This window comes from Mauremys mutica, chromosome 24 (assembly GCF_020497125.1).
Source record: "Mauremys mutica isolate MM-2020 ecotype Southern chromosome 24, ASM2049712v1, whole genome shotgun sequence".
NCBI classification, from domain to species: Eukaryota; Metazoa; Chordata; order Testudines; family Geoemydidae; genus Mauremys; species Mauremys mutica.
This window is the reverse complement of record NC_059095.1, coordinates 4,512,208-4,523,259: the sequence shown is the minus strand read 5'-3', so window position 1 is coordinate 4,523,259 and position 11,052 is coordinate 4,512,208. Positions and strand designations below refer to the sequence as shown.

Below are 11,052 nucleotides of genomic sequence, written 5' to 3'. Positions count from 1 at the left end.
AGGACCCGCCTTGCTCTATCCCTGCTTGAAGGTGGGTCGCTGCGTGCCAGCAGGCCGCCCCCGGCCTCGTCCAGTCTGTGCGGGGTTTGGGGATGCGTATCATGGGATAGGGCTTTGAATGCAAAGGGCTGTGTAAGTGTTATGTATTATTATAAATATGCACTATTGTCTGTCTACAAGATCTACGAAGGAAAGCGACGTATACGTGCAAACTCGCATTATCAGATTACTATTTGATTCGATCCCCTATGATCTAGAGAGAAAGAGGCCTGTATAAACGCAGGGTATTTGATCTGCTCTCTCTCCCCCCCCATGTAGCCTGCCTGGCTCCCTACCCCCTATCTGGGCCCTTTGACTGTATTTCTGTAAGGGGATCCTTGCCCGGGTCACTAAACAGACCCCCCGGCCTGCAGCCAGGGGGTGAAAAGCGCAGCCCTGAAGCCTGGTTCATGCAGCCCAGCTGCTCCGGCTCGGGGAGAGCCACTTCCAAGCCGAGATTGACTCGGCGGCGAGAGACACCCACATGCAGAGGTGGGGCCGAGCCTGGTGCCGGCCAACCAACCTTGAGCCCGGGGCTCCGCCTCTGTGAATGGGGGGCCGGGCCGCGGGTAGGGTGACCGCAAGTGGCAACAATGTAAAAAAAAAAAAATCCGTTTCATTCACTCGGGGCTTGCAACTCCCGCGAAAGAGCCGCTGAGCCGCCGCCGCCGCCGAGGGGGCAGGGAACGGGGGCAGTTTCCCTGCAACTTTGGGCTGAGGGATGGGGGGGGCATCACTGATGAGCGTGAGGCACTCGCAGTAAAACACCGGGGTGGGGGGGGGGAGGAGGGGCCGCCTGCCCCCCAGCCTCTGCCTTTTGCATTTCGTTTCGGTGCAAGGTTGGTGCCTTTGGCTGCTGCCTGTTTCAGCCTGAAGTGGAGGCGAGGGAGGGGGAGGATCCTGGCTGCGGGAGGGACGCTGCACGGGGCTGTGACCCAGGACCGCCCTGAGGAACCTGTTGGAGCCCGGAGCTGAGCCTGTTCCCCGGATCTCACCCCAGTCTGGTTTTACAGGTGTGGGGAAGGCGCCCGAAAAAAGCCCCAACTCACCGGGGAACGGAAGGGAAGAAGGAGCCTTTCAACGAAGAAGAACTTGGTGAAAAGTTTGGTTGGGGGGTGGGGGAAGAAATGATTCACGCTTGGGAATATTTCTCTCTCTCTTGCTGGGCTGTGGAATTGCCGAGGAAGACGGGGTGGCTCTAAGACCGAAGGACCCCCCCCCCTTGCATCGCTATTGCTGAGTGCGAAGTTGCCTGTTTTGTGTTTCTTGTCCTCCTCGGAAGAGGTGGGATGTGTCCGTGCGGCGCTGCTCTCGGGGAGAAGGGGACCCACAAACTCTGCCCGCTGACTTTGCTCCCCTTCGGCGAGGGCTGGGCCAGGACTGCTCAGAAATGGTAAGGGGGGGTCGCTTGCAACCTGTCGCTTGATTCCGCCGACTGCCGCTGTTCCTGGCTCTCCTTTCCCTTTACATTGGCACCGATTGGATTGAAGATATTTTCATTTTTAAAGCCATGGGATCCCTTCACTTCTCCTGCAGGGAAACCGCCTGCAGAGTTTGAGAACCAGGGACTTTGCTGGTGCAGAGAGAATGCACGAGAACAAGGCGACGGGAGAAAGTTATCGGTGAATTCTCCCCCTCACCCTCACAGGACTTTCATCCACCGCTGGATTGTTTAAAACAAAAATCCCCACAGCCCCACCTACACCCACAAAATCAGATCCTCCTGAAGACCGGCAATACTTTTGTTTCCAAAAGATCCGATTGCAACAGACTTTGCAACAAGGGGCGACTGCACACAGGAACTGCACATGCTGCCTAGCAATGATTGCAAAAGGGGAGCCGCTGCTCTGAATGAATCAGGAGTGTTTAGTTGCATCAAGAGAAAGGGCAACCAGAGGCTCTGGGAATAAACGAACCGGTTGCATTCTTGGTAAAGCGAAGCCTTGCAGATAAATCGGAAGGGGGGGGGGGGAGAGAGAAAAGAAGGAAGAAAGGACGATAAAATACGATGGTGCATTTGGAGGTGGCCGTGCTGCTGGTAGCCCTCGTCGGGGTTTGTGTCTGGACTGATGATACTGGGAAAGTTATCTCGGATCGTTATGCTGTTTATTGGAACAAGAGCAACCCCAGGTAAGGTGGAGAGAAGCCAAATGCATGCGTGCCCCCTCCACACCCGCCCCCCTTTCCATGCAACCCCAAGGCAGCATCAGAGAAAGCCAGCAGCCCTAGTAAAGAGGGAGCTGGGCTGGGGGAGGTGGGGGCGAGAATCTGGCTCACATCATCATTTTGCTGTTGTACATGTGTTTGTTTGGTGGGTGGTTGTGTTGACTGGGACATGAAGGTCCTTTATTCTCCAGGGATGCACCAAGCCTGCAACAGAGCAGTTCCTGCTGGGAGATAGATCTCTCTCTATGTATGCATGTAGGTGTGTATCTATACACACACATACACACACACACACACACACATTTCCTTCTCCCTCTCTCCTCTAAAAAGCCCAGCGGCAGTGATCAGGACAGAATGCAAACTTAATGATCCATTCAAGCTGAGTCAGGCTGAGGCGAATAAGGTGAAAGGTGCAAATCAGATGGGGCCTGGGTTTTTCTATTTGTTCATGGAGTGGGAGCAGAAAGAGCAGGATTATTATAGGCGCTGGGGAGACTATTTTATATGAAAGTTGCCACCAACTTTCCAGCTCAGCCGAGGCCTGATTTCCCGAAGAAGTGAGAGAGATGCCCACCTGGAGAGTTGCAAACAGTCTGCATTAATTTATTTGTCTTGTGTGGGTGGGTGTTATTGCTGACTTGTTGCAAAGCAGAGCATTCCTAAATAATGAATCCTGTCAATTTGCTCATTCAGACTCCTCTGTTGTAAAACTGGGAGTGGCAGAAGGACACATGCATACATGTGTATATAGACGTAGATTTGGTCTAGCTATTATTTTATTTGGCTTCACTTGCATAGTGATTTGATATCCTCAGGAAATCAGTATGTTTTATTAATAAAAGTATTGGTTGCAAAAAAAGCAATTCTGGGCAATATCCATTTGCAGTGAATAATGGATTTTTTTTTATATAATAGACGGCAGCTACCAGTAAGTCTCATATTTAACAGGAAAAAAAACCCCGACCATTATATTTTATTTTGTTTACTGCTGCTAGTTTTAAGGGGCTTTGTGAGAGTTTCACTTTTAAACTTGTAAGTCCTTGTTGAAACAAAACTGATGCAAACCCAATAGATATAGATATTAATTTTACAGCTCTGTTTTTTGGCAGACATGGTGCTGGCACCAAATATCCTTTCACCCAGAAGCCAATTCTGGGAAGTTGTGAGTCTGCTTAGCCAAGGTGAACAAATTATAGCAGTTTTCAGAACCACTGCAGACTGTAAAATCAATTACACGTCACTTAGGAACTCTTCTTGTTGAATTAAACACCCTCCCTCCGATGACAGTTGTTCATCTTTCTCTGATTACTGCCTGCTGGTTCAGGTGTATATTGGACGCAGGTAAATATGGCTCATGCAGGAATCTTTTTTTCAGTTGCCTTTTTAAAGTTTACAAATGGCTGAAGAAGAAGCCTTGTGCCTGGTATAAAGATGAGATCTCTGTGGGCAAGTAATTTTGTTATTACTTGAAGTGCAGGAGGGCTGCAGATTCGTGTGTATTTTTCAACAGTGAGGATTTCCATTTCTCAGGAAGTCAGAACCAAAAAAGGCCACATTGCCTTTAGAGATTCATATAAAGCCCAATAAGATAGCCCTGGCCTGCCCTACGGACCATACCTAGGGGCTCTGCAACCCATGGGTGTGTGTTCTTAGATTTGCCCAGTTTCTGTTGTGAGATATTTAAACTCTTCCATACTCCTTGATAATGAACTTTGGGTAAATTAAAGTTTTCCCTTCCATGCAAGATCCTGAGCTGGTATTATTTCGGGCTCTTGAAAACAGAATAGATCTTCCAGTTTGACTTTAAAAGAAAACTTAACTGTGGGAAATGTATACCGTGGAGCCATGAACATACACTGTGAGAACCCGAAATATATAACAAAAGGCATCGTGTACTGCCAATTATTGCCACATGATTATTTAGAATAAACTCCCATGGCTGCTTCAGTGGTGAGACTCGTAAATGGGTTATCTGTGTTCAGAGGCTCATAATGGCTTTTGCGAAATATTATTCAGTCTACCAGTGTCTAATAAATAGACCAGAAAACAGTGATTGCATGTGGTGTGGAAGACTCAGAATTGAGAAACAAGATTTCCCAAATACTGTAAAGGAGGGGGAAAATTTAAAGTTTTTTTTCTTTTTTCATTGCGGTTGAAAAAAATGGTATTTGGTTACTTTAATTTGTCTTTGAATTTAATTCTGTTCTTTCAAAGGTTAATTTAAACAAAACAAAACAAAGTTTCAGTTTTGTTGTAATTCTTTAAAGTCTGAATTTTTTTGGGAAAACAAAATAATTTGAGTTTTAAATCAAGATGAAATCATTGTCCCCCCCCCTCACGACTCAGGTGACTAAGACCATAAGGAATCTCCCTCTCCCCCCAAAAAACCTGCTTAAATAGACAAATATGTGGACAGTTCTGTCGAAAACCTACTTTTTACAATTAAAAAAAAAAAGTTACACTAATCTTACCAAAATCTTCTCTATACGGCACTAAATATAATTATCCCTGAGTTTGTAGGACCAATAACTGTGATAATTTTATTCACTGGGTGGTTTATATTTGCCCTTTGCTTTAGATCTTGTTTTTTTTATTTGGGTAAAAAGCGTATTTTTCGGCTATCTTCAGAACCTGCAGAGCATTAAATCCGGGCAGGTATGGAAACATGAACCTTAGCTGATCCTTATGTAAAGACCTGTGCCCCCTTGTAATAGTGAAATAGACAAATCGGTAGCGAAATAGACGAAATGTTGCTGCTGACAGGGGGAGACCTTTTGCACTTCCAGGGCTGGAGATATTCTCCCCCCCCTCTTGCTGTGGGAAAGCTCCAAGGGGAACCTTTAATAGAGAACTTTTTATTTTCCAGTTCGCTTCCTGACAGTATGAATGGACTCTTCATTCTAGTTGATCTCCAGTGAAATTTTTACATTTTATTAGAGCTCCCAACTGTATTTCAATGAGGATCTCTGTCCAAACGAGCATAGCATGATGTATGGAGGCTGGTGAGACAACTTGTGCATGGGTCTGTGATGCAAGTCGGTCTCTCTCACTAGTATGTCCCGTATATAACGTATCTATAGTCACCTATAGACTGTTAGATGCACCCAGGATTAGGAGAATGTTAAGAATCTTCCTACCAGCTTTATTTATCCAGCCATCACATGTTCTCATAAACAGGATCCTAAAATGTACAGTTTCTTCCAGCGTCGTGTCTGCGTTGCTCATACAGTAACCCTAAAGTTCGGGAATCCCATCCTTTTGTGCGTGCATCCCTGTAATGGCTTCTTTATGGGCCGATTTTGTTGCATATGGATTTTATTATCTCTCTCGCATTTTTGTGGGGGGTTGGAAAGGAGAGATTCTCCCTCCCCTTACTAAGTTTTTGGTTACAGCTTCAATTCCTTCCCAGCTTCCACGGCCTTTGCTCTTTTCTTTTGTTCTGTTAAATGCCAAACATGTGCGAGGGCCCTTCCAAGACAGAATGGATGTGGCTTTAACATATGCTATGTGACCGATCAAGGTCGTTGGAACTGGGGGACAATATCGCCAGGTATTTTGGGTCAGTTTCTGTTACTAGGTGCTCAAGGATTGTTACAATAGTACTAAAAGCTGAAATTAGTTGATGATACTTCACTCCCCCTTGATATAAAGATCTCAGTAATAACGCTTACCTTCTGTTATAAGGCTCGTGACCTTTACCTCCCAGTTTCATGAAACGCCACTAGAATTGCTCTTTTTGCCACAGCGCGTCTGTCCACGCCCCGGGGGTGGGGGTATATAGGAGGGAGTGGGGGTATTTACCACTTAAAATAATGTTTCACAAGGAAAGTGTGTCTGCAAAGAAAAAAATGGGGCCAGGGGGTGGAAAAATAGAAAGGAAAGGAAAAAAGAACAATGAAAAGGGTCAGTGGATTTTAGCGAGATGCATTAGCAGCATGTGGATCCAGTTAAAGGTGCCGAATTTTCCTGATGCGGTTGTGTCCTGCATTGTGGTGCGCCGCATGTGTATGTCTCCATTCTGCGTGACTGGGTGTGGGAAATTTCGGGCAGTTTATTAGATGTAGTAAACACAGACATTTCTGTTGTTTTCTGTTCATTTTTTTTTTTAAAACCAACAGGTGGCGTTTTTATTTATTTACCTCTAGAGAGAGCAGAGGTTTGCGTCAATTTAATTTTTGTCTTTTGTTTTCCGTTTTGATTTATGCTCTTTTCCATCTTGTTTAATAAAGGATAAACGAGAAATAGTGAAAAGGAACAAAACCATAATCCTTAAAACCCGCTCGCCCGGCTTTGCAATACAGGTTTTTCCTTTTGATTTGTACTATAATTTATACTCCATAGAAGCCAATGTTAAATCTTACGGTCCACATGATTTGTCCGGGTTGCAGTAATTCCACACTCGATAATTGTGACCAAATTAAAAATGAATTGTAAATTGAGACACTGTGGTCTACACATTCTGTACACGTTTTTAATATAGGTAGTCTCAATAGATTGAGAGAGACGTATTGATAAGACTATTGTAACCATGCATCTGGAAAATGATAGATACGTTTTATTAAATATGTCTCATATTGGGCGGTATCGAAATACCTGTAGGAGAGATTAGATATATCATGTATCTGTATCTATATCTAGCTCTCTTTCTATATATACACCCACTAATATACAACATATATACACACATTTATTTGTGTGTGCGCGCGCGGGTATGTGTGTGTAATATATACACACTAATACTTTTGTATACGCTTAAATGATGGAGGTACCAGTTGTTCTCATGAAGCTGTAAACACCCCAATCAAGCTGCATAAAATGGGCATATGTGTTTCCCATTCATAGTTGTATATCTAAAAATCTACGTCATACTATGTTACATGCATGTTGACTGGAATATCTAAAAGGAGCCACTTTCATATTGGTTCACACGAGTCATTGTATGATTGCATGCAAACCCCAACGTACAAACCATGAATGTTTAACATCTGGTGATGGGAAAGACCCCGATTTAGCGCTCCAGTCCATTGCTCGGCCAGTGCAGGATTGTTTGCCACAGTATATTTTCTAGAGTGCTGTACCGTAGAGTTTTAAAGGTCCCGAGCGTGGGGTTTTCTTATGCAGCAGCCGCATAGACATTGCATATATTTTAAATCCATTTGACAGTGTAGTGCAGGGAACCCTTATCTGTAGGGCTTGTGAGCCAGTTGGTAGAGTTTGGGTTGAATTAAAAATGTAGGGTAGGCAAAGCCGATGGAGCGCGGAGAGTTGAGTTTTGTGTGTGGAGCACGTATGTATCTCATGCCATCACTCAGAGCCAATATTGAAACTTTTCCAAAATCTGGCCTCCAACTATCTGGATCACGTTACGTCCATTGATTGGAACTCACATCTACAAACTCTGGTAGCTGCATTCGGAGGGACGGATGTTTAGTGGGAAGGAATGACTTCACTCCAAGAGGGCTCTCTGATACCGTACGGCCATAAACCCCACCAAACCCGCACTGTCCTGTGCATGATTGAAAATCTCTACAAAGGCAGAGCGAGAACCGTGGATTTAGTATTTGTCTCCATTCCCCACTCTACCTGCAACTATGTAATAGGCAGGTTATAGTAATTCTAGCATGACAGCTTTCCTGCAGCAAATGCAGGGCCTGTGTACGCAGCCATATATTTATATATTTACGGAAAGAAAGAAATGTGCAGCGTATTAGGTATTTTCTCTCTCTGTTTCCAGTACAGGTACAAACACCGTAAATGCTCTAGCGTTTACCCATGTCCTGTATTTAACTGCCAAGTCGTTTCTTTGCCTCGGAAGATTTATGTTTTGACTTTTATTGTGTTAGCACCTCTGGGGTTTCTTCTCTGCTCTCCTGCACTCCCCCAGTTTTGTGGAAGTCAGGCATCGGCAAACTGGACAAATAGTCCCCATCAGTGACACCCTCCGATGGGAAGAGCTTTCCGGGGACTGTCCAGGCACCGATTTCAGCCCTGTCTGGAGTGGGGTCGAGGTGCTCGCAGACGAGTTGGTGAGATGTCAGAGTTCGTCTTGCTGTTTGGATGCGAGTGGGGGGGGTTCCCTTCCAGACAAGGCAGGTTTGAAGGCTGATCCGCATTCCCCTGTCCCTCAGTAGGGACAAATTCCCCCAACCCGCGTATCGTGCACACACTGTTGTCTGTGTTATTTCCCCATAAACGGTGGAGTCTCCTACCTGGAAAGCAATAACTAAAGGCATCTGGAAGAGGCACCTCTTTGTACGCCAAGGCGCAGGCTGCTGGCATGGGTCGTGCTTTACCCAGGAGTTCAGTGCACAGCTGCTATGGAGGAGACCAACCTCCCGAAACTTAGCTTCCTTTGGCTATTCTGGTATTGGGATGGTTTTGCTCGTACACAGCTTAGGTGTCAACGGTTAAACTCTGATGGGCCAAATTAATCACCAGGATCTGCTGACTCAATGGAGTTGCAGCAAAGATGAATCTGGCCCAGTGAAAACACTTTTATTTAAAATATGGGAGCAAGGGGCACACGTCTTTAGTTTTCTGGGGATAGTTTGATGCCAGGTAGAGCTGATGGGGGGTTGAACAGGGTGCTTAGAGCCCTCTGGGAGAGTGAATGCATATGTGTATCCTCCCGTGAGCATTCAGTGCCAGGCTTCCAGCTGGCCTTTTCGTCAAGACCTCTGCTTGCCAGCACTTCCCGTGGGACCTTGGAGTTGGCGATGGTCCTTTTGGATCATTTCTTCCATTTCTCCGGCTCACGCCCCACACAGATTTTTCCAAGCGCTGCCCTGGGATTTTTGCACCAAGCTCTCCAAGAAAAGTGTCGAACTCTACGCTCAGACCTCTTTAAAGATCAGCATCGGCCCCCAGTTAATTTCAGAGTCCTTGACAGAGTGCAGATAATTGCCCCCTCGCTCCCTTAATGCCGTGCACTGCAGCAGTGCACTGTCTTATTTTTTGGGGGTGTGTGCGAAAAGGCTTTTTCGGGAATGCTGATTTGAGGAGCAAGAGGCCACCGTCTCAGCTGTCTCGCTCCCCTCTATTCTCCTCTATTAGCTCTTTTTATTTTTCATTTCTTTTATTTTCCTTTTATACAAATATTGTTTGCAACCCTGCCCCCACCCCCTTTCTCTCTCTTTTCCAGGCCGTTAAGCTCTGTTAGCTGTTCTTCACTCACTAAGGTCTGTAGCAAGCACAGTTAATAAACAGCAGATACAAACAGATCCAATGTCTCTGACAAGATTTTCTCTCTCTACCTGTCTCTCTCTCTTTCTAGGGATTGCAATTACATTCCCCACTGGTTGTACATTTGGTATCCAGATGCTGGCTATGCACAGAATCCTAATAGAAGGCTGGAGCTCAGAGGTTTGAGGTGGAGCGAAACTGTTTGCAGGTTCACTACTCACCTATGCACTCCACGCGTTAAACCCTCTAAGCCGTCCACCTGGTCTTAGCGCAACAGCAAAGCAATAGAGAAAGAAGCCGGAGTGGGAACGGTGGGGGGGAAAAGCCACTTTGAATTGAGACTTGAGGGCTTTATATCTCAGGCACACGTATATTCTACATCAGTATACACACACACATGTATAATCTATCTAAAGGCATGCACACATAAATCTTAGCTATATGCATTGATATATAATATATACACATTTATCTATAGGTGCACACGCATCTCTCTCTCTATAATATACACACCCGTATGTATATATAATGCACACACACACTTGTATCTATAGGCACACATGCATCTATATGTATCTGTAATGTGTATAACACACATTTATAACTGTCTGTCTATAGGCCCACATCATATCTATGGTTCGCTATAGAGGTGATACTTTCCCACACACGTCTATCTGGTTATAGAAATAGTATGTTGTATAAAGCAGCCCTTGGTCTCCGAAGGTGAAAATTTTGGCTTTTTTGCAGTAGGAGTAAAGCAGGTTTTTAGGGACTGCCTCCCGCCAGTAGAATTAAATGTATCTTTTGGCAGGCGATCACATCTGAGCATCGTCACCCTCAGCACTGAGAAGTGTTTTAACATTTTTGAGCTCATCACATCTCACCCCAGAGGCAGCCGCATTCCAAGCCCTGTGTTCCACCAGTCTCGTGCCTGTGGCTTCTTAAAAAACAACCAACCAAACCCACCTCCCAACCCACCCCCGCAGCCTTTTGTGCCTTCTTGGGTGAGGGGATGAGAGGCGCTCCTGGAAATGCCAAATACTAATATAATGGCAGCGTCGCGTAGCTGATCCTGCACATTCAAGCCCCTTGCTGCTTGGGCGCTGGCGGGCACTGTGCAGACGCAGCTAGGGAGGTAAGGTCCAAATGTATCAACATGGGGAGAGAGAAAGCAGAATTCTCCCGCAGCCTGTGACACCAGCGTATTTAATAGATGAATTTGTGGAGCGTCTCTAAAATCAGTGACCTTCTCTGAGCAGGTGTTGGGATTTACTATGGGGTGGGGTGGAGAACTCTGAACTCTTCAGCTGCGTGTTTGCTGGCGGAGCGCAGTTTGGAAAGGCCAGTCCGGAAAGGTCTGCTCCCAAAGGCTGCACCTCCTCTTAAAATCTCCCGCCGTGGCACTCCCACCGGGGCAGCGCGAGTAACTGGAGGAGTGTTAGTGCAGACGGGGCAGGGGTGACCTGGCCGTTGTAATGCTCTAGGCTGTGGGTGCGGCGGGTGGGAAATCTTAAGGAAAAAGCCTAGCATGGGCAAGACCCATGAAAGAAAGAAGGAAGAGAGGAAAGAAAGAAAGAGGAATTGTTACGGTAATGGATACACTGCCCCTGGCCTGCTTCCCTTGCTCTGAGTCATCCCAGCGCCATCCAGACAGTTAATCAGCAT

At 46.0% G+C, this 11,052-nt stretch overlaps 1 protein-coding gene across 2 annotated transcripts in view; it reads left to right on the top strand.

The window, feature by feature from the left end:
* The first annotated feature begins 838 nt into the window (after positions 1 to 838).
* Positions 839 to 11,052, top strand: part of EFNA2 (ephrin A2) — a 140,096-nt gene continuing 129,882 nt past the window's right edge. Inside the window, exons 1-2 of one of the 2 annotated variants that reach the window (XM_044999014.1) lie at positions 839 to 878; positions 1,053 to 2,169. In XM_044999014.1, the coding sequence (XP_044854949.1) occupies positions 2,048 to 2,169 (122 nt within the window). In that variant the 5' untranslated portion in view covers positions 839 to 878; positions 1,053 to 2,047. Of the gene's footprint in view, positions 2,170 to 11,052 lie in introns of both variants that reach the window. The other variant, XM_044999013.1, reaches the window with a different exon arrangement.